General features: G+C 46.0%; 1 protein-coding gene across 2 annotated transcripts in view; it reads right to left on the reverse strand.

The window, feature by feature from the left end:
* Positions 1-24038, reverse strand: part of WTAP (WT1 associated protein) — a 595396-nt gene that overhangs the window by 60501 nt on the left and 510857 nt on the right. For both annotated transcript variants that reach the window (XM_069606821.1, XM_069606823.1), the window contains one exon: positions 18199-18353. In XM_069606821.1, the coding sequence (XP_069462922.1) occupies positions 18199-18353 (155 nt within the window). The remainder of the gene's footprint in view (positions 1-18198; positions 18354-24038) is intronic.

Here is a 24038-nt window from a genome sequence, read left to right on the forward strand (position 1 = left end):
AACCACCTTTGGTTGGGTGATGCTGTATCTAAACTATGTACAGCGCTTTGGCGAAAGCGCTATATAAATAACATCATCATCATTTAACATTCCCAAGACAAAGCTAAAACCTAGGAATATACTTTCACTTTCTTAGAGAAAGTGTACTTTCACATTAACTCTAATGCATGCTCATTTTAAAGCCTCCTCCAGTTTAAACAAGTTTGCCATTGAAATGCTTACCTTATGAAGACCACAATATTATTTAAATGCAACCAAATAAAAACACATTTAATTTACTGATTTTGTCGAATTGTTTCATTATGAAATTTTTACTCCAGCACCAAAACTCCAAAACATGATTTGCTAGTACCAAAATGTGCCAATAGCCTTGCAGACCTTGGGAGGCTTCATTATCGCTTAGGATAATGACCCTTCCCCAACTTATGGTCCCTCAGGTCATTCTCTTGCGATGTCAACGCCTCCCTCAGTGTATAAGGCTTTAACATTACACAAATCAGTCTTCAACCTACCTTGGCCAGTGTGGGTTCATTCACCAATATATATTTCTAACTGGTTCAACAAGCCTTTCTCCAGATGCAACTGCTGTCACCATTGCAAGTTTGCATCGCTGTTAGGCAGGTTTATCATTTCCTGTACTTTCTACTTATCCAGTGTCACTTCTCTGGTCCTGCACACATTATTTGGCACTGCACACTTGAGAAGCGTATTTTACCTTCTTGGGGTATAAACATACTTTCTCTTTTGACAACTGTTTTACTATTGCTATAGTAATTTGATTTGGCAGATTTTTCCACAGCTCCCTAGTGACTGGTGTGAAGAGATCTATCCTAATGAGAAAAACTGTGTCCACCAAGTTAGACCAAAACACTCAAATAGATAATGTAGCAGAGAGGTCAGGCTTTCACTCATAGGAGGAGATGCACAGTTAAGTCTAATATTACAGAAAATACACTACACTGATACAGTAACAGGCATTAAGTAGTACCATTCCCCCTAAAGCCAAAGTGCCAAATTTGCATTCACCACATTGGCTTGTGCTATTTGTCTCTTGGCGAGTAAGAAATGGCGTGCTGTATGTATGCACAGAAATGAGGTGGCGAGTGACTAAGCTTGCAACCTGAATGTTTTCTTCCTGCTAAAGCCATCATCAGAATAACTATCTGGTGGCAGAATGCCTGCCACCAAATGGTAAAAAGGAGGGGGAGAAAAGGGATTCCACTCGATAACCGGTATGCACATGTTATCCCAGGATCAAAATGCCATAACAAGGGATGAACAGTGTTATCTACTAGCTCAAATATATGTGGAACGGACGTTCGACATGTAACATGTGAAATGTCTATTGCGCAATGCAAGGAAGAGAAAGGAGGCAGAGGAAGAGCGGTAAGTGAGAAGTAGTGAGTCAGGGGGAGGGGGAAATGAACCTGGAAATTGAGGGGGCAGGGTGACGGATGGGTAGGAATTTTGTGGGGGTAGTGCCCCAGAAAAGGAAACCATTCGTAGATGGATGGAAAAATGTATACACAGTTGCCAGACATCCTGGTTTTGCCAGGACTGTCCCAGCATTTGGATGCTCTGTTCTCCTTGTCCCAAATGTTTTTACATTTTTTTCAATCTTGATTCAATATTTTACATAAACAAGTTCATGCCGCACCAAATGTCTTCATTTGGAAACCTTGTCCCCGGTTTGGGAATAGGATCTGCAATGCTCATTTTACAAACTTTGGTTCAAAATATTATAGGTTACTCACTGTAGTGACTAACAAACTTAGACCATAGTCCTCTTTCCTCCATACTGTATGGGCGTCCCCCCTCCTAGGGATGGGCGATGGAACCTTTTTCACCAGAAAAATCTTCTTCCCCTTTAAATTTAGAGGCACATGGGGGTGCGGCCCCAGGAGCATGCGCTCCCCTGACTCCGCCCACCGGCGCCACTCCTCAGTCCCCATAGTCGCGTCGACAATATTAACATTGTCTGGTGACACTAGTTTTATTAGGGCTGGGTGGGTGGGTGGGGGAGTGTGGGTATGGCGGGACATATGGAGGAAAGGGGACTAAGAGTATGTTAGTCACTACGGTGAGCAACTTCTAATTACTCTTACGTCACGCCCCCTTTCCTCCATACTGTATGGGCGATTACAAATGAATGTAGCCCAAGCGTGGAGAGGTGACCCTCTGTAAGTAAACAAGTTCCTTAATACTGCCTGCCAGAATGTCGCATCTGATCTGAAGCCGGCATCCAAACAGTAGTGCTTGCAAAAGGCAGAGGGAGTGGCCCAAGTTGCTGCCCTGCTAATGACCTGCCACGGAACGAGTCTCTGGAATGCGACCGCTGTGGCCTTGGCTCTGATAGCATGGGCATGCATGTATCCTGAAGCAGCTTGTGCTGCCCCTCATAGGATTCCTTAACGGTTGCCACCATCCATCCATTTTGCTATGGAGTCCTTGGAAGCCTGATAACCAGGCCCTGACCCGCCGAAAGTGATAAATAGAGCCTCAGATTTGCGCAAGCTTTTGGTCCTAACCAGATAGAACTTTAGCGCTCTAACATCTAAAAAGTGCACAACGCTCTGACGATCGTCCTTTGGGTCTGCGAAGAAAGTAGGGAGTACCATCTCCGCATTTAGGAGAAATGCTGAGACTACCTTAGAAAGGAACGTGGGATGCGTTGTCCCTGTGAAAGTTAGTGTATGGCTCCGAAGCCACTACAGTTTGGATCTCGCTGACACGACGTGCAGATGCAAGACCCACCAATAGGGCTGTCTTCATGGTGACCAGCCTGATGTCCACGGACGCCCTGGGCTCAAAAGGTTTATGCGCCAAGGCACCCAACACTTTGAGGTCCCACACGGGGTGTAGCTTCTTGATGGGCGGGTAGAACCTAGTGAGTCCCGTCAAATGTCTTAACCACCGGTTTGACGGACGAGAAAATCTCCTCCGAATTCCGGTAGGCTCCGATGGCCGCCAGATAGGTGCAATATGTGTATTAGCACCCAAGAGTGTGCTAGGTGTGCAGAGAAAGATAGCACATCGTCAAGTGAGAGTATCTACTTCCTTGGACTCAGCCCAGTGGCAAAACCTAGTCCACTTGCTTTTGTACTGGCTCCTCGTGGCATTGCTCCTAACACCCTGAATGATAAAGGGTAGCACCTTGTATTGGAAATGGAAGCCCATGATCCTGAACCGGAGGAAGGACCGATGGGGCTGCTTAATCGGGACGTGTAAATAAGCGTCCTTCAGATCCAGGGAGCACATCCAGTCGACCCTGCACAGTGTCTCCGCAATAAGCGCTGGGGTAACCATCTTGAACTTTTGAAGTCTGAGGGAACGGTTCAGGGTGGAAAGGTCCAACACAACCCTCAGGCCCGCCTGGTTCTTCTTGTGTATGGCGAAAATCCTGGAATAGAAGCCCAGACCCTGCATGGAGGCTGGGACTTCTTCCACTGCCTTGCTCTCTACGAGCGATCAAATTTCCGCCAACAGAGTTGGTGTCCCAATCTGTGGGAGTGGAGGAGAGTGATGTAGCGGTAGCTGGTACCCCATGGACACTACTGATAATATCCAGGGGTCCGCGAACTTCATGCGCCAATTGTGAGAGTGGAAGGTCATCATCTTTCTCTCCCACTATGCTCGGGTTCCCCAGGGAGCTTGTGTATCACCATGTCTCTACAACATTTTCATGGTGCCATTTCTCCATATGTTAGAACAAGTGGGGATCACATTTGTCAACTACGCAGACGACACGTTTCATCCAAATCTCAGGGTCACATGGTATTGAAGAAAAAAATCAATAAAGCTCATCATGTGATCCATACTTGGATGGTCCTGAATGGCCTTGCGATGAACAGCAAGAAAACAGAGCTCATGATCGTTGGCATTGACAAACTCGCAAAATTAGGACCGATGTTCAACAACAACAACAACTGTAACATTGAGGTGAAGAGTAAAGTGAAGACACTAGGTATCATTTTGGACAAGAATCGGAATATGAAAGCTCTACTGCACAGCCCAGTTCCTAACTCCTCTTACTATATCCAGTTACTACGACATCTTCGCCCACTGATAGCAGAAAAAAATACAGAAACCTTAGCCAGAGAGATCATTGGATCCAAAATTGACTATTGCTGCAGCCTCCTAATCGGCATTACGCAAGCGGATTTTCATCGCCACAAGGTCATTCAGAATGGCACAGTGAGGGTTGTGAAAGGCTTGAGTTGTAAGGATAATGTGTCTGAAGCATGACAGAGCTTGCATTGCCTTCCCGTTCAAGCAAGAGTACATTTCAGGATGTTACTCATCACACACAAATGTATTACAGGTCATATGCCAACTTGGCTAGTAGAAGCCATTACAAAAAAACATAGCTCCTGTTCTCTAAGATCCAAAAATATCAACCTTTTTCTCAGGATTGAGTCCACAGCCATGGGTGCTGGCGGCGGGACTGGCGTTAGCATGTCCCCGATAACATCCCAAAGGATGCAGCTAATTTGAGGGGACCTCATCAGCATGAGGAAATTCTCAAAAAAACCTGTCTGCGCAGGCTGTTGGGGTGGCAGGTGGTATCTGCCTTGAGATAAAAAGGATAAGCTGTAGGCCACATACCTGGTTGACACCAGTCCCACCTGGACACCATCTCCTACCTGCTCCCCAAAATGGCTTGGTGTCTGACGAGCGGCCCACTTGTCTGGTGCGGTGGCCATCTTGTCGAACTGCATGGCACGTGCATGCGTCGTGGTGCCTGGCTCAGACCGGCCTCCTCCCGGACTCTTGGCGGTGGAGTGTGAAGCCTACCCTACACCTCAGGACCAGACCTGGTAGGTGTAAAGCCCTTGGCTGAACCACTGGTAGTGCTGCGTACAGGCGCCCCCTCAGACATTTGTCCGGTACTATCCCCTCAGGTGGACACCCGGTAAAAGATCCTTGCGGCCCCTCAGCGCTGTCTCCGGAAAGATATAGCTGGGTGAGCCTCGGTACCAGCGCTGGTATGAGGACCAGAACGGTCCCTCCCGCTCTGACGTTTCGTAGGGAAGGAATCGCCCTTGCGCGGTGCGATGGAAAAGAGGCCCTGCCTTGGACCTTGATCTGTGCTTGAAGTTCTTGAAGTCCTCTGGAGGCGACTTCTCGAAGAGGTCCCTTCACCTTGCTAACCTGTTCTTCAGAGCTCGAGGTGTGAGCGCGTTGCACGCAGCAGCCCTCCGAGCCGTGGTCGGGGCCAAGGCAGCAGAGGCACAGAGCTTGGGGGTTGGACGTAGGGAAGACCCCTTCGCAGGCTGGACACCTGCTGAAGCCCAAGGATGTCGACATGCACCGGGGAGGAGCGTGGCGCCAGAGGACCGAGTACCTGTTAAAGATTAGATGAAAAGACCAAAAAAAAGACAGTATGCAGGGAAGAGCGCGTGGAATTACAAGGCCAAAGCCAAAAGCAGGAGCGCTGGTGAAAGCGGTCCGTTCCCGTCGACCCGGACTGAGGCATGGTGCTGGTGGGCAGAGTAAGGGGAGCGCATGTTCCCAGGGCCACACCCCTGCACGCCTCTAAATTCAAATGGGAAGAAGATTTTTTCTGGTGAAAAAGGGTCCGTCTCCCGTCCCTAGGAGGGACGTCCATACAGTATGGAGGAAATGGCATGGCAAGTATAGATTGATACACCAAATAAATGTTTTAATTTGTGATTGTTACACTTAAAGTGACCATCCCTGATTGGCTCAACCCACTAAGGTTGCATTTAACGGCCACAAAATGACCCAATTGTGCTACAGAGACAGCAGGGCAAAACGTTTCAAAGACAGGCCTGCAATATCAATCAAAAGCAACAAAAAATTGTGAGTCACCTGTATATCTACAGTTTTATGTGCAGGAGAAATGCATGGAATACTTCCATACCCCCAACTCATCCCTCAGGTCTAGTCCTGGCAGTCACTTTCAAAAGTTTTTTTACTTTTATGTTAGGGGCTTGTCTAGTATTTTATTTTGAGCATCTTGTTACTCTCGTGTAAGCATATGACAGTGTGACGATTGATGAATGATTAGATAAGCATTTTAGGATGGAATGGATGTAGAAATTAGTGTGAGGCTATGCAGATGAATGTATAAGGAGGAGAGGATCAGTGAACGTGTTTGAGAATAATTGAGTACTAGGGAGAGAACAGAAGAGTAGTGAGCACAGCAGGGAGAAAACGACTGCCATGGTGAGACTAGAAGGGCACAGTGGGAAGAGAGCAGTGAAAAAAGAGCAAATGGCAAGGAGACCTGCAAGGAGGAGGCTGCAAGAGATGGCTTGGACAATGAGTGACAGGGAAAGAGTTAACGCATGCATGTGCATCAAGAGAATACAAGTGAAAAGTGTTAGAAGAAATATGGGCGGAGTGCAGAGAGAAAATGCAGATGGTGATCCTGCCCACACCCCATTAGATTGGCCTCCTGTAGCTCCAATCCCCTGGAGGGTATCATCAGATTTGACAAGCGGTCGTAATGTGGCAAAAACGAGCCAAGAAGAGCTATAAGCGGGGATGGTGGGAGGGTTGCATGCAAGTCTATGAAAGTTAACAATGCTGGAGCACAGGAGTTACAGATAAGTAATGCATTTGTTCTCCAGCATTGGATCGTTCATAGATTCACATGCTGTTTGAATAGGATTACAAAACAATATCCATACAACCAAAATGGGCCGAGGCATAGCTCAACACACCTCAGGAACACGCGCCTCATGCAAACAGGTTGCAAAGCACTGCCTGGCTGACTTGCGACTCCTCCTTGAAATCCCCATCAATGCAGTAGAACTTTGTGAAGGTATGGACAAACCTCCACGTGGTCGCCCTGCAAATGTCCAGCAGGGGAACAAGGGACAGGACTGCTGTAGAAGAAACCAGAGATCTTGTCGAGTGTGCTCTTGGCCTGCCGGGAAGAGGCCTGTTAGCCATTCAATGACATTGTGAAATGTATGCCGATAACCACCTTGCAATAGAAGACTTTGAAAGGGCGCTGTCATTACCGGAAGGTACGAAAGCCAATTGTGATGATTTGTAGAAGTCTGTAGTGCGATCCACATAGAATTTGAGGGCTTCGGCTACATGCAGAGAATTCAGGGAACCTTCAGCAGGAGATGAGGGAGAGCACCAGTAAAACGAACGGTACATTAAGGTAGAATGAAGACTGGGACCTTCAGCATGAAGGAAGAGTTCTGGCGAAGGACCACCTTGGACAGAAATCAAGTAGGAAACCTTACAGGAGAGAGCTTCTAGTTTTCCTACCCATCTGGTAGAAGTAATAGCAATTAGGACGGGAGGTCTTCCAGAAGAAAAACGTCAAAGAGGCTTTGTGCAGAGACTGGAAAGGAGAACCCATCAACTTGAAGAGGGCTACGTTAAGGTACAAAGGTTGGAACTGGAGCGGAGAGAGGAGGGAAGTAGAGAAACAGTCCTTGAGCAGTGTGAGACCATAAAGAAGGCATACCTGGGGAATGTGCATAGCGGGAAATAGCTGCCAAGTCCACTTTGATGGAAGAGTGTGCTAAGCCAACATTGGCTAAAGACAGGATGTACAGTATGACTTCCGGTGTCTGTAAATGAAGCAGAGTGAGACGTTGAATATCGCACCAGATGGCAAAGTAGTTCTACTTGCTCTTGTAGCAAGACTGTGTGATGGTGCCCGGGCAATGGCTAAGATGCCCCTGCAGTCCGGAGGCAGCGGTATGTTTCCAAACTCTAGGGCTGCACGAACCAGACCTTCAAGTTGAGGTATCACAGATCTTAGTGCAACTCGGACATGCCATCTCTGGAGAGTAGGTCGGAGATGGGGGGCAACCTGATGGGAGTAGCCACAGAACTGGAGGAGGTCCGAATACCAAATTTGTCACTGCCAGGTCTGGGTTGGGTTACCAGGATCATCCTGCAGCGCTGTTTGAGCGCACTGAGCACTCTATGCAAGAGCAGGATCTGGGAAAAGCGTAGACGAACATTCCTTCATACGGAAACGAGAACGCATCTCCCGGACTCTCATTCTGAGAAACTAGCTTGCAAACGTTGCGCATTTCTTGTTCGTCGCCGTCACAAAGAGATTGACTTCTGGATACCCCCACCTGGAGAAGATGCAAGGAACCTGGTCTTGCAGAAGCCCTGACTTGTGGCAGGATCCGAGTTCCCTGCTGAGAGAATCTGCTATTGTGTTGTGGATCCATGGTATATGAAAGGGAATCAGAAACATGTTGTACGCCAGTGCCTGCAACGCCTGGACTTCTGCTGACAGAATCAGTGAGCGGGTGCCCCCTTGCTTGCGAATATGGAACGTGGTGGTGGTGGGTTTTGTCTGAAGACAGAAACCAATCACTCGGTTTTGCAGTTGAGGCTTGCAGGACTTCAAGGCCCAGAGCACCGCCCCCAGCTCAAACACATGGATGTGGAGTGTCTAAACCAGATGCTTCTGGCATGGAATCGGCACATGTGAGCTCCCATCTGTAGTGACCGTGATCTGATATGGGAGGGGAAAGGGCACAACTTGTGTGAGATGGATACAAAGTCTCCATCATTGGATAGCATCAAGAAAGGGACGTGTTAGATGAAGTTTGTCTTGCCAGGATCCCGAAATCTGCTGCCCAGGAACTCCAGAAGAAGTCTCACTTGGAGTCAGCAGTGTGGGATCAATGAGGACATCATTCCCAAGAGGGACTTGAGAGAGCAGACTGAAGCAACCTGATAGGTGTGACAGCTGAAGGACTTGTCAGAAAGGACCTCGCCCTCTCCTAGGAAGGCGTGGCGTCACATGAGAGCATGTTTAGATGTAACCCTAAGAACAGCATGTTCTGAGATGGATTTAAGCAAGTCTTTGCAAACTTCACTGAGAAACCTAGTGAAAACAAACAGTGGATCATCTTTTATATGCTGTGTCGCTAGTGGAAGCCATGGGGCCCACACCAACCAGTCCAGATACGGGTAGACGTAAATCCCTGAACGGCAGAGGTGGGCTGCGACTGGAGCAAGACATTTGGTGAACACCAATGGTGTTGATTTTAGGCAAAGGGCAATGCCTTGAACTGGTAGTGATTTCCTGCAACTTTGAAGTGAAGAAACCAACTGTTGCCCATGAATTGGGATATGGAAGTAGGCTTCCTCAAGTTCTTGAGGGGATAGGAAATCCCCTTCTTGCAGCTGGCCTAAGATAGGCTGGAGCGTCACCATCCGAAAGGTTTGAGACCTAAAGAATTGGTTGAGCTTGCGCAGGTCAAGTATAGGACTCCAACCTCCCAATTTCTTCTGTACACTTCGTTGCCTTGCATAATAACTGGGGCGATATCGATCGCTTCCTTTGCGAGAGGGGATTGCCCCTTCTGCAGGAACAACAGTATGTGTTTTTCCACCTTTGGAACAGGAGGGATGCAGGCGAGAGGCCCAATGAACTCCAGAGTGTGGCCATGCTAAATGATGGATAAGATATGCATTATTTACCATAAAAGCATTTCTGATGCTTGTATCTGCTTAGATTCACATGCTGTGCATATGGTCTGACATCCAGTGGTAACCGCGGAGTATTGCATCTTGTCTTTCGAGAATCGAAAGGGGACGTCGACATGGGCGTGCCTGTAACACTATCCCTACGTGATGTGTAATGTACACAAGATCCCTCACGCGTGAGGGAGACTTCTGACTATCGTGAGTGAGTACAGAAAAGAGAAAATGGTCAGACGTCTATGTTCCTTCCATCCGAACGGGTAGGAAGGGTGGGCGCATGTGAATCTAAGCAGATATAACCATCATAAATGCTTTTACGGTAAGTAATGCATATCTTCTGATGTTTGTGAATCTGCTTAGAATCACATGCCATGCATAGACTAGCGAGCAGTACCGGAGTTGGAGGGGGGTTGTGAGAAGGAACAGTAGTGAAAAGATGTCTGAGTACTGCCTGTCCCACCTGGGAATCAGACCTAGAATGAGTGTCTAGGCAATAGTGTTATGTAAAGGTGTGTACAGAACTCCAGGTTGCCACTTTGCAAATGTTCCCCTTGAGACCATTTGTAATGCATGCTATGGAAGCCTCTGTGCCTCGAGTAGAATGTGCTCTAGGATTGAAGGGCAGTTCTCTCTTGGCAAGAGTGTAGCAGAGTGTGATGCATTTGACAATCCACCTAGAGATAGTGGATTTGGAGACCGCATCTCCTTTTCTTCCTGCTGCCAATGAAACGAAAAACAGATTCGTTTTTCTTAGTGTTTGAGTTCTTTCCATGTAAAACAGGACTGTTCTGCGTACATCAAGTGTGTGCAGGCTTCTTTCTCCCATGCTTGAAGGGTTTTGAAAGAACGTTGGTAGTTCTATGGATTGGTTCACATGGAACTTAGAAATGAATTTAGGAGCAAACCTAGGGCGAGTGCGTAGAACCACCTTATCTCTGAACTGTTACAATGGGGTCTAGGACTGAGAGCGCTTGTAGTTCACTTACTCTCCTAATGGAGGTAATAGCTATTAAAAAGGCAGTCTTATAGGTGAGATCTTTAAAACTCGCTCTATGCATGGGCTCGAAAGGAGGCCCCATAAGTCTAGTCAATACCACGTTTAGGTCCCATCCGGGAGCTGGGTTAGAAATGGGAGGGTGAATTCTTTTCACTCCCTCCATGAAAGCCTTAATAACTGGTATTTTCCACCACAACACTTTCTGTTGTGATGTAGTGTAGGCTGAAAGCGCAGCTAAGTGAACCCTTAGAGAGTTAAAGACCAGGCCTGAGTCAAGTAAATGAGTTAAGTACAAATAAATGTGTGGGAGAGCAGTTAATAGGGTTGCTCTTCGAGTTGCACCAGATGACAAACCGTTTCCGAGTGTTAGGTTTTCTTACCTCCTTGAGTATGTCCATGCATCTTTGAGGGAGATGCAGGTGCCCAAACTCTGACTTCAGAAGTCAGGCCGCTAAGTTCAATGTCTGCGGGCATGGGTGAAGAGTCTCCCCTTTGTCTTGCAACATGTGTACGGGCAAGGCAGTTTCACTTGAGGAGATAGAGACATCTCCATCAGATGCACGAACGAGGGTTAGCTGGGCCCACATGGGGGCCACCAGTATCATTATGACTGGTTCCTGGTGCATCTTGTTGAGTAGGGGAGTCGGGGGGGGGGGGGGGGGGGTGGGTGTGACGCCTAAACAAATTTCCATGACCACGTTATCCAGCGTTCTCCAGAGATGCTTACAGGTTGATTTCTGGGAAGCCCCATTCTGCGAAAACATTGCAGACAATGTCTTTGTGTAATCGCCATTCGTACTCCAATTGGTAGTGGGAAATCTCTGCTGAGTACGTCTGCCAGAAGATTGAGTTCCCCTGGAACATGTTGTGACAAAAGGAACATTGTTTGAGAGCCCACTTCCAAATGTTCTGGGACAGTTTGGATAGCCCTAGAGAATGAGTGCTCCACTGCTTGTTTAGATAATACATGGCCGTGGTGCTGTGAGGATCAGGACTGTCTTTCCTTGCAGTTGTGTCTGGAAAGCTTTCAGTGCTTTGAATACTGCTAATAGTTCCAACAGGTTTATGTGGTTGGATGCTATGTCTGATGACCAAACTGTGCGCTGTCTGTTGAAGCAGGTGAGCTCCCCACCCTGTGAGAGAAGCGTCTGTAGTTAAGAGTGGCCTCCACTGCAGAGGTGGTGAAGGATTTCCCCTTCAAGAGGTTGTCCCTCGATCAAGACCGCAGCGAGAGAACGAGGGCTGGCGAAACGACCACTAGATCGTCCCATTGGCCTGACACCACTGGCTGTTGAGCCACTACTGTATTGGACTCATGCGCAAGCGTGCATGATGACCCAAGTAAATACATGACGCCATCATTCCTAACAGTCGCATAGCCTTGCGTACCATCACCTCTCGACTGGCTACATATTGAGGGATTTGAAACAGCATGTTTTGGACCCTCTCGTTGGAGGGGAAGACGAGGCCGTCCTTTGTTCGAATTAGAGCCTCTAGGAACTGCTTGACCTGACTGGGGTCTAAGCTGGATTTTTTCTCGTTGACCAAGAATTCCAGCCTGAATAAAAGATCTATCGTTCTTTGGGTATTTGACAGACAGGTTTCGTAAGAGTCCCCCGTTATGAGCCAGTCGTCGAGGTAAGGATAGACCGGGATGGATTGCCTGCGCAGGTGTGCTACTGCCACCGCTAGTACCTTTGAAATACCCTTGGTGCGGATGATATGCCGAAGGGTAGTACCTTGAACTGATAGTGCTTGTCTTGTATCATAAATCTGAGGTATTTTCTGTGCGACGGCAAGATTGAAAAAAAAGTATGCATCTTTCATGTCCAGTTTTGCCATGTAATCCCCCTGTGAGGGCAGGGTAATTACTTCCTGCCGAGTGACAATGCAGAACTTTTGCGACTTTACAAATTTGTTCGCTGGGCGCAGCTCTAATACAGGGCGCATGGTTAGATCCTTTTTGGGTACAAGGAAGTACACTGAATAAATACCTTCCTTTACCTGTGACAGATGTAAAACCTCTATGGTTCCTTTTTCTTACAGAGTTTCGACTTCCTGAAGGAGGATAGGCAGATGGTCACGTGTCAGTCTTCTTGCTAGTGGAGGTCTGAACGTTGGGGACCGGTTGAACTCTATACAGTACCCATGGGCCACGGTCTTTAACACCCACTGGTCTGTTATCCCCTCCCATGCCTGAAGGAACAATGTTAACCGGCCCCGACTGGGAAAGCATTGGAGGGGACCGAATCTTCGGGTCATTTTGAACCTGAGGCCGAGGAGCCTCTGGGAGTAGAGTTCTGGCCCCTTCCTTTCACACGACGCTGACCCCTCTGGGTGTACAGGGTGGTATATCCACTGGTCCCCCCAGTAGTTTATTCATTTGTTTTATCATGTTTTTACTGCTGTGAAAGGTGTTCTTAATAAACAAATACACAAATATAAATAAAATGTGTTTGCTGGTCTCAAAATCTCAGACTGGTCTAATGGTTTTGGAAATAGACCAAGCCCGTGTTTGCTCTTGCTGGGGCAGCTCCTCCATGGCCTTCCTTTTTAAAAAGGCTGATCTTAACCCATTAGTTGTAGCAGTTTTGAGCTGCCGGCATGTTGGTGGGATATTGCAGGGTTTGGCATTGAATTCTATGCAATACCCTCGCTGAATGGTAGCCATCAGCCACTGGTAGCTGGTTATGTCTTTCTATACGTGGGTGAACCAAGTAATTGTTCCCGAAATGGGTAAGTATGGGAGGGCACCTAAAAGTGAGACTAACTTGTTGGAGGAGGCTCCCCATGTGCATTACTGCACTTTAGCCATGATATGTCATAATGGCCTGTCATGGGACTTCTTGTAGAAGAGTACAAGGAAACTCCTCCACTCCCCCGCTTCAAGTTCTTCTTCATGTGTAGATTCCTTTGACTCTTGTTCACAAAGAGTCATTGAAAAAACTATTCTGCTGGTACATATGAAGTCAGCTTTAAAGCAAATACTGCCGTTTCTGGGTGTCAAAGTTGGATGACGGGAAGGATTGGTTTTGGCCAGTGTAGAAGTGAAGGTTTCTTTCAGCTCTTTCTGGTTTGAGGACCTTGTAACTCCTTACTACTTTGCACATCCGATATAAGCTTCGAAGGTTTAGGCATCAGTTTTATTCTGGCAACCTGACAGTCAGCACTATGTTTATGTGCGTGTTCTATGCGCACGCTCCATTTAGGTAGCGCTTCTGCCAAATTGGTGTCAGGTTTACACTTTTGCTGTTTCTATGTGCTATGCGTGGATGAAGATGAAAGGCGTTCGGCATCATGTTGGGGCATCAACGCTGAGCCCTTTGTGCCATGTGTTAAAATGGATATCTAGAATCTGGCTTGGACATATTTTAGGAGGCCATCCTAGTTATAGTTAACAGGGGAACTCTGAGGTAAGTCAAACCCAATCAAGGTAAGGTGGAGAGTGGCCAAGGCTTAGTCACAGAAGAAAGTGAGTGGGATCAGGGGGGTCCATAATGAGTCCACACAGTGAAGCGTTAAATAATTCAATTTAGACACGCAAGTACAAAAATACTATATTATAGGCCCAACAAAAAAAAAAAACACTACATAATGAAACAAGCCGGTGGTCAAAATAAATTGAACACACACAATATTCAATTATTAAGTGTCCTTTAGGTTTTTCAAAATGCATACAATAATTTAGACAACTGAAAGAAGGTAAGTAGTGATGCCGTAGAATGAAGCCAGTGCACAAGAATTATGCCCCAACTCTTTAAGCCCAAACCCTATGATGAAGTGGGCCTTCTGCCCAAAAGTCACAAAGCCTCTTAGGAGAGGGGACAAATGTATGATGAGTTTGTGTGGTGGTGAAAATGTTCCAGAAGATATTCAACAAGTTACAAGTATGGAAGCTATTATTCCCCTCTTTCAGATTCAAGCTTTTAGATCCGACGATCAACAGCGATGGAATGGAATTTTGCCAGGTGACTAGGTATGCCGACTGGGGGTCACTTGCGGAGGGTTTTCCTGTGTTGGTTCTAGTAGAAGATGCCCAGGAGCTGTGGGTGCAACGATTCTGGGTCAGTCCCAGGAGCAGAGTTCAACCCTTTGCAAAGAAGAAATGCAGAAGGCACTGATGCAGACCTCTTCAGGACACTTCAGACAGGAGTAGACGAGTTCCAGTAACTGCTACCCACATGCGAGACAGCAGGCATCTTTTGGACAGGGTTGAAGAACACCTTCCAGAGCAGGATCCCTAGATGCTTGGAAGCTGAATCTTGACAGGAAGGCGACTTGTGGCACGAGCTGGCAACCACTGAAGTTCCGGTGACTAGCGCGGAACAGCTGCAATTCTACCCAGGTAGCCCACTTTCGCTGCCAGTCCACCGGTCCAGGGACACTTACGAAGGCTCAAGATGACTGGATCATTGAGAATGCGCAGAGACTGGTTGATCCCACCAGTCCAAGGATAGAAGCACTGCAGAGGGCCTTTGTAGAACAGGAGGCTGGGTATCTTCAGTCGGCTACTTAACAGTCAACTGTGCCATTATGTACAGTCAGAATAAGCCTCCCGCACTGGATCAGAACCCTCAACTTTTCCCCAGTAACGTATCCTACAAACAGTTCTCATTCCTCATCCCACCAAAACAGTCCCTGAAAATCTTGTGCTTCCTGAGCAGTCCCTTTTCAGAGTGGGCGTAAATCTGGTGTAGACATCAATTTGTTAAGCATTGGTCCCCCCAGTCCAAGCCCCCACCCATATCTTCCCCTGATTCTCTCACTCCCCACACCCCTCAAGATCTCTGCAATCCCCCATCTTTGTGCATCTCCAGACCAGGACAGCACTGTTTCCAGGATATCGCTATCCTGCGCTTGGACAGTGTTAGCAGGAATTATACAATTTTCTTCCTTGTTTTTGCACGTTTCCCGCCTGGTACCAAGCCCCATAAAATATATCTCCGGTTTACACTCATTTGTACTGTGTGTCCAGGAATTCAGTTTTTCCATCACCTCTCTCCAGTACCTTTTAATCACACAGCAGTCCCAGATAATATGCCAAAACCCCGCATCTTGGGCAGCAGTGTGGGTTAATCGGGTGCAGTCTAGGGTTAATTGCGTGCAGCCTAGATGGAGTCATGTATACTCTATGTAAGAAGTTATATTGAATCAAGCGAAACCTCGCATTTCTGGATACTCTTTCAACTTGTTCCCAGATGCAGGACCACTGGTCATCCGCGATTTCATGTCCCATGTCACTCTCCTATTTTACTTTGATTCCCAACTCAGGCCTCTGCTTCTGTTCAGCAACTCCCCAACACAATGCGATTACCCTCTGCTCCCTCCCAATTCCAGCATCTACTGCAGTAAGGGGTTAGGCTCCAGCTTCTCTGGGGTCTCATCCCACAAACTTGCCAGTCTTTTTACCAACCTAGTATAGCCCAGGAATGATCCCTGTGACATGGTATACACTTGTCTCCATTGTTCAAATGGCAGAAGCTTTCCTTCCGGGTAGAGATCCCCTAACCTTGTACAACCATTAACGCGCAATTTCCCTGCGTCTAAAGTTGTCATTATCTCTCATACAGTCGGATCAAACCCCAACAGCAAGTTTGGAATGTACATCCGTGATCTATGTAGTCTCAGCGGAAGGCCATCTCATATTTCTCATTGGAGGGCATCTATTTAACTTGTTCCTATTGGGTCCCACAATAGTTCGATTCCTTCCCTGTTTCTCGGGAGTCCCGGCCTACACAGGATACTTGGCCCCAACCCTGATCTGAAGAAATGGCTAGAGAAGTCCTCTTATCCTAAATCCTGGATGGAAGCAAGTCCAAGCTCACCAAAGTTAAGGATCTGCACCATCCAAACAGCCAGCAAAGGTCCAATCAGAGACCACTGTGGGTTTCACTCGTGCCCCATTCCTAAACTTTCAGGATCCCCAGATGTGGAGTGGCACCAGACAGTCCCACCCACACCCTGCATCCACACACAGTAGGCCAGCATTAGCCTGTAAAAGCAGCCGCTTTCTCGGACGAATTAATGACCATATAATGGGATTTCCTGACCTGAGAAGGCCGGAAGAAGCCCAAACAATATGGCCAAAGGAAAAGCGAAAAATCTTGTGGCACAGCCATTTTAAAAGTTACTAGCAACATTTAATAGATACAGTAAACGTGAATGTGCACACTAAAAAGAATGCAAGAAATTGTAAAAATATATCTGATGCTGGTGTTTAGGCACAAAGTAACCAAAAAGGACTAGTGTAAAATACTAGGATGATACAAAAGTATCCCCACTGCTCGGTATTGTAATATGCTGTGTGCACTGTTAAAAGGTTGCCCTAAAAGGTAAAACCACAAAAGGGAAACAGTTTCCCAGTACTGATAGTCTGAAGTACTGATCAGTTTCTTCATGACAAAATGAGCAAAAGGCCAGGGGAGTGAAGTTGAAGGCTTCACTTCCCCATAAAAAGTCAGGATAGGCAAAAAATAAAAAAATAAAAAGGTTTGGGGGTACATAGAATATGGAGGTAAAGTTGCCCAAAGATTAATCTTTCCTAACACCATGATCCAGTGCTGAAATCTTGTAGGTGCAGAAGAGGATCCTTTTGCTGGAATGAGAGGCCTCCTTTGGCCGAGTCGCCTCATTTTGGCATGGCCTTATGAGCGTTATGGGAAGTAGCCCTAAAGGTGCCATGGGCAGACTCCTATGCCTGGTTTCAATTGGGCCCTGTGGAGATAGGGGTCAGACTCTAGGGGTGTGGGGACTGACACCCTCCAGAGTGGCTTCTTTGGGATCTGAGCAGTCCCCTTCTGCTGGCGGGACTAGTCAATCTCTTCAGGGGATAGTGGACCTAAAGGCTGTGTGGACCCTAACCTTCTCCACCTCCATGACATAAACCGTCCAACATTGAACCTTATGTGATTTAAGAGTTTTCAGCTTCAAACAGTCACATAACATGGAATCAACTTTTGGTGTTATCACAAGGGAGACAGAGGACACCTTATTGGTGTCACACCAGGGTAAATGTGTATTGCATTGAGGAGAAAACTTGAGTTATTTTCTAGACTTTGGAAAGTGGAGCCAGGAGAGGGGATCCATTCTGTACTGAAAATGTGTCCTAATGTACACCGGTTCTACCAACGGTTGAAGACTTTGGTTAAAAGGGACCAGCCAACAGATTTCGAGCTATCCTTGGCCTTGATCAATTTTTCCACTCTGACGCCTATGACAGAAGTGGCGGAAAAAACAATCTGATGTTGTCTACATGTAGAGCGTCATGGTACCTGCACATGTAGAATGGTATGGTAGGCACACACCCTGTTGATGCTTTTTTTTACTTTATAAGTAAACAAATTGTACTAAGATGGCAGAATATGCAAAGCACATGAATTGAAACAGATTCCCAAGCCTAACCATCAAATTGAGAAAAGGTTGATATTAGAAACCTGCCAGTTTGACCACAAATTCTAGTAATGTTATATTTAAGGCTCGTCAATCTTGCTATTCGGATCCCAGCTTTGACCTATGTTGAGTGTTGAGGGTGTGAAGGCGGGCCACATTCTACACCCTTCTTTGGTATGCCAGACTGTTGAAGCGCTGCATGTAAGATAGTTTCACTTGCAGGGCTTATGATTTCTTTGGACTAGGACAATAAGGAGAACATTTGAATACACAATAAAAACAGAAGTATAAAGCCAACTGCATTTTCAGTGTTTGCAAGTGCTCAGATTCTACGAAAAAGTCAAAATGCACCAGAAATAAAGCCTTACCGTCCTGGCTGCTTTTAAGTTCTTCACTATATTTCTTCTGCAAAGCCAACTCGGCTTCAAGTTGGGCAATACGGCCCTGGGACAGTTGTCTTCCAAGTTCTTGATTCTCCTGGATAAGCATCCGACATTTTGCCATTAATTTTTTGCCCGTCTGGCTGCAAAGGGAGAAGTAGATCATACAATGTAATGACGATATAACCAACTGTACATTTGTAGGATTACAATTTCAAGGGAAGGTTTATCTCTAGCATTTGCAGGGATACGGTTATGGTAGAATTCTGTGATTTAGAAGAATTTGGATATCAAAGCTAACTGGTGGTCTGAATTCATAGCAAAAGGTATTCATTTGTTGCTCCATCCCAAATACACACAACTAGTTCCTGCCCACCTATGTGCCAACTGTCACAAAGTATGTTAGTATGTTTATTTTATCTATCTATTGCATTTGTTATAGGCCCAAACCCTGAGGTATCACAGTGTAGGTTACAGACATCTTGGTTATATAGTTACAGTATAAGAACCATTACATTTCACACTTATTAGATAGCAATTCCATCAAACATGTATTTCATAACAATACTAATTACATCTTAGCAGATCAGAATTGCAAAACAAGGATACATACAATTTGTTTAGAATAAGTGTGTATCGGAGATGGCAGTGGGGTGGGAACAGGTGTGGGAAAGTATGTACTAACAAAGATAGAATTTATTTCAAATGTTATTCATAGGCACATCTGATCCTCTGGTCATAGCACTGATGGCCTGTTTGGATAGTGCTATGGCAAAGCCCATTAAATTGCTCATTCTTTATCAAGTCCCAAATTCCCCCATGTCCAGAACACACCCACAGTCTATTGAGCGATAAGAGAACCATTTTGAAAAACCCATAGCTATAAGCACCGCTATGACTGCCTTCTGGTAAATGCATTGCTGGTGACAGATTTTCATAAAAGTTGGTGTTTAGTTTATGTTACAGCTGGAGAACCCTCCTCAATCTGTGCATTAACTCCAGTGTTCCTACTCCCAAGCTCATCAGCACATGGGAAGTGCGAGTATCCTGCTCCCAATGAGTTTTCAAATGGAACTTTATGGGCAGGAAACATTCTAGTCTGTTTATAAAAGGGGATGATGAGGACTGGATATCCCAGAATAACCAATTAACCTGTTACTATGGATCCCTGAGCATGGTACCGCACAAGTGCTCCCCTTTCCCTCACTGGAACATGTTCCATGAGTAGTACCAAACATTCTTAATGCAGTTTTAAGAGTCTGCCAAAGTAAGTAATTAAAAGAGCCACTAGCATGTTCTTCATCTAATCTTCATCTAAAAGACTAATATGGATTTGGGGTTTATGACCAGACACATCAGGCTAAGATAGATCAAAAAGACAAGTCACCACAAACCACAACAGTAGAGGCTTGCAAGACAATTCCAGCATGAAGAATTCACTCTGAACAATGGTCAAAATGAGTGTAGTGTTTCATATTTTTCATTGCACCACGCCTTATACAGTGCCAACAGTCAAAAAATAGAGGTGAATTTTTACCTCTTTATGAATTGTGTAATTTAGGTCACCAGTCGAGCTGGAATATTTGGCAAGGAAATGTTAAAGAATTTCATCAAATGCTCCAAGAAAAATAAAAATGTAGCATCAGCAGACCGTGAAAATGGCCTCAGCATTTATCTACAATTCATCCATGAAATGTTTTGTTGCATCGACTGTCAGAAGTACATTTTCCGAAAAAGTCATCCATCAGGTTCTGAGAGACTCTGTCCAAGTCCTCTGAGCAGCGGTGTCTTGACTGTCTTCACATTTTCTATGTGGAAAAACACTGGCATCATTCAACCTTTTTTTCACACTGCTTTGAGGTCAATGGGTTTGAGCGGCAGGTTAACATATGTTTTCAGAGCACAGCAGCACAAGCAATAGCATACTAATCATCAATGAGCCCACCTTTCCACCCAGCTAGTATCTCCTGCCTCTAAACATCCATATCGGCTTTCTTCAGGTCCTTTTAAGTGCACACTTAAGTCATCATTCCAAAGGTATCCCTAAAATTGCCCTGTGTTGTAAAGCTAGGTTTGCTGAATGTAAAACGCCACATATATTCTGTTTTACCAAAACAACCCCCTATGATTTAAGAAAAGTTTCCAGAAGTGCATTGGCTGCAGTTAAGGCAGAGCATTAAAGCCCCATTCATACCTCTGAAATAAACATGTAAGCAGGGAAATCAATGATACAACTCCAATCTTCACAGATTGGAAAGAAACAAAACAAAATTGTAAGAATGTGGAAATGTTAAGATGAATCAGACAGAACTTCCTGGTTTAGCAGTTTACGTACAGTTCAAATAAATAATTAAACTCTGGTAATGTTCTGGATATGATATTCCAACAGATCCATCATCTTGTGAGAAACACCCGACTCAGTCTGCTCTGGAAAGTACAGCCACCATACACCCTTGTGTGGCTCTAGGGTTGGTTCCATCTCGTTAGAAGTGATTTCAACCCTACATACACTTGAAGCTTTCAGCACAATGTATTTTAGTTCCACGCTTTTAACCCTGGCAAACCACAACCAATGGCAGATTGGTCACATGTGAAAAAGGAAATAAATAGCAAAAACTAAAAAGTAATTCAATTTAATGAGGTAGGCAGTGGGGCTATTGGTGGCAGAGGGACTTCACACCAGCCAGGGGGGTGGGGGGGAAATAACAGTGCTTGATGAAGGTATGGAGGAAAGCCCAAGTTGGCACTTGTCAAATTTCCAGAATAGGAACCCTGCACTGTAAAGCAGAAGAATACACCTGGTCCCTTGTGGAGTGCCAAGAAATTCCTTCTGGGACATCCTCTTGGGCCATTGCTTAACATGTTTTGGGGCAGAGGACTATCAATCTAGAGATGGTGTGTTTCGCGATACGGCTGCCTTACTTTGGACCTGAGAAACCAACAAATAATGGGTCACTCCATTCTTCAGGAAAGATAAAATTAAGGCCCTTCTTGGATCTAGCCTATTGAATCTTTTCTGTGTCTTGAAAGCGTGTGGAGGTGCGAACAACAATTATCTTCAGATGGTACAACTGAGACCACACTCTGATGAAAGAAGCCCTAACCCATACAGTGACTTTTTTTGGATAAACTGGAGAAAGGGAGGTGAAATGTATAGAGGCAGTAACTTGGATACTCTTTATGCAGAAACGAGGGAGAGCAGAAAAGCAACCATAAAAGAAAGAAGCCATAAGAGAAGTCAGAACCTAATTAACATCACATGGAGGAACAATTAAAGTTTTGGAGCGATAGGAATTGGTAAGGCCCTTAATAAGCTAGAGAACCATGGGGACAGCAAAATAGAAGATCTGCTCTGGTGCCCTTTTGAGTACAGGAAAAAAACTGCGAGGTAAGCTTTCAGTGCTACTGTTAAGGCCGGATTTCATCAATGAAAGAAATACTTCCAGCACTGCGCTGGTGGAGCACAACGGTTCAAGCATTCGATCCTGGCACAAACTTGTGAACTTGCGCAAGGCAACAAGCACAGGTGGACTTGGAGGATGGGAACTGAGAGAATCACACAAGAGCCTCCTCAGAGAGTTGCCAATAGTTGTACCGCAATCTCCCAATATCCAGGAATTAAGGCTCAATGTCTTGGTGTTGAGATGAAGCACTCTGCTGCGAACCCGTGTCAGATGTTGTTTTCACCACAGAGGGCACAGAAGCAGGGTCGGCAAGACAGGGTCCCAAGTCCTCTGTAGCAACTCCAGAGCATCCAAGATCCTGGTGGTTCACCTCTGCAATAACTTCCTCTGCACCAGCAGGAACCTATACACCAGGTTGAACTTCCAGGAAATCAAAAGTGCATCACTCAGGGAGTTCCCCTTGGAGCAGCAGGAGAGCTCACTACCAGCTGGGCTGTTTGCGAACAGGTTGATCTGTTGAATCTCCAAAAGATTTTTATTGGGAGCATGCATTACCCCTCGAGGAACGGAAAAGATGAGTCCAATTTTTGGAGTGACTGGCAGTGTTATGAAAATCCAAGACCATAACAAGTGCAGAGAACCCACTCAATGTTCAAAACAGAACTATTGCAACCCACTAGGGAAAAAGTCCCAGCTGGGCTGTTTGCGAACAGGTTGATCTGTTGAATCTCCAAAAGATTTTTATTGGGAGCATGCATTACCCCTCGAGGAACGGAAAAGATGAGTCCAATTTTTGGAGTGACTGGCAGTGTTATGAAAATCCAAGACCATAACAAGTGCAGAGAACCCACTCAATGTTCAAAACAGAACTATTGCAACCCACTAGGGAAAAAGTCCCAGCACACTTCTTGCGGGGAGAACAAGGTGTATTTCCACAAAAATAAAGGTTTGGCAGGAAAGCGCTTCCCTACCGCGGAACGTTCTGGCAAAATCAGCATGAACACATTAAAAAGGCACACAGTATCAGTGACGTAGGTTACATATGTTACAAATACAAATGGCTGGTTGGTGCAACCCTATACATAGGCTATCTGCTCCATAGGGGATTCCAGGCAATTGGTCCCAGCTCCTTCTGTCCATCATCTTCCCTCGCATGTCAGACACAAAGCTACAATTAGTTGCTCATTATAAAAAGAAAAATACATTCTTTATCTGTAACCTAATGCGCAAATGGAACTGCAGACAAGGGCTAAGAGGATACTTCGAGGTCATTGTAACGGACAAACCCCAACACTATTACAGACACATCTGCACCCTTGCAAAGCTCTACACACTTGTTTTAGGTTTGTTGTTTTGCCCCTCCAGGCACCCGACAGCACAAATCACATGACCCTTGGTGAAGGCATCCTGTCCTTGCTTTTGCATCTTTTCTGATCGATTGGGAGCAGGAGGGGGGTTCTAACAGCTTTATGGTCGGTGGTCTGGTACCTTGGAATGCTGGGGTCTTGGGTCGGGGGCATCTGGATGCTGTTGCCTAGATCTGGGACAGGAGACGGTCGGAGGCTTGTGCCCTCCTTGTTGTTGGATTGCTTTCACAGGGAGCTATCAACCCCCTTGTGGCCTTGCAGGCCGCATTCCTCCTGGGATACAAAATGCTGTCAACACGAGACAATGAGCGGTCTACTAATCTCTACAGCTCTGGCCTTTCTCATTGGTGCACACAATACAACCTAGTTTCGCATTTATATACTTATTTCCCTGTTTGTGGCCTAGGCCTGCATTCCTGGCTGCAGCGCTGAGTTAGGCCTCAATTTCAATATGGCTATTATATATGATGGCGTTTGATTTCATAGTGTACTGTAAATCCAAAGCATTCACTAGCCTCCCCGCACTATAGCCCCGGTTGACACCCCCACACTTCCCCTTGTACCCTCCCATAGCCCCTACTGGGGTCTGGGACAATCATTCCCCCTTCCCAACAGAAGGGAAGGAATAAGGCGAATGCTACCAGTTCTGGAGGAAAAAAAAGAGTCGCAAGTGGCAGGTGAAAACTTGGCAGCTGGACAGGAACCTTAAACGTTTGCATATGTTTTTCTGCTGCAGTGCCAAAATGGTCAGCGCAGTCAAAAGGCTTGTCCAGAAGTTAGTTTGTACAGCCTGTGCAAAGTTCACCATCCTAGTTCAGAAGTGGTGCCTCAACAATGCTCTCGTGTCCACACAACCAGCACAACCTGTAGAGTGTAACCATGTCACAATAAATGTTCTAGCAGTGTCCTCCTTTGCATCCATAATTGTAAGAAAGGACTATGCATAACTGGTAGATGGTTATCGGTTAACTCTGCAGGCTTCCAAAGGGTGCATGAACAACATGGCAGAGTACAAACAGCATTTATATCCCATGGAGTCAAACTGCCTGAGGCAAAG

This window comes from Ambystoma mexicanum, chromosome 4p (assembly GCF_040938575.1).
Source record: "Ambystoma mexicanum isolate Mex_15411 chromosome 4p, UKY_AmexF1_1, whole genome shotgun sequence".
In the NCBI taxonomy this organism is placed as follows: domain Eukaryota; kingdom Metazoa; phylum Chordata; class Amphibia; order Caudata; family Ambystomatidae; genus Ambystoma; species Ambystoma mexicanum.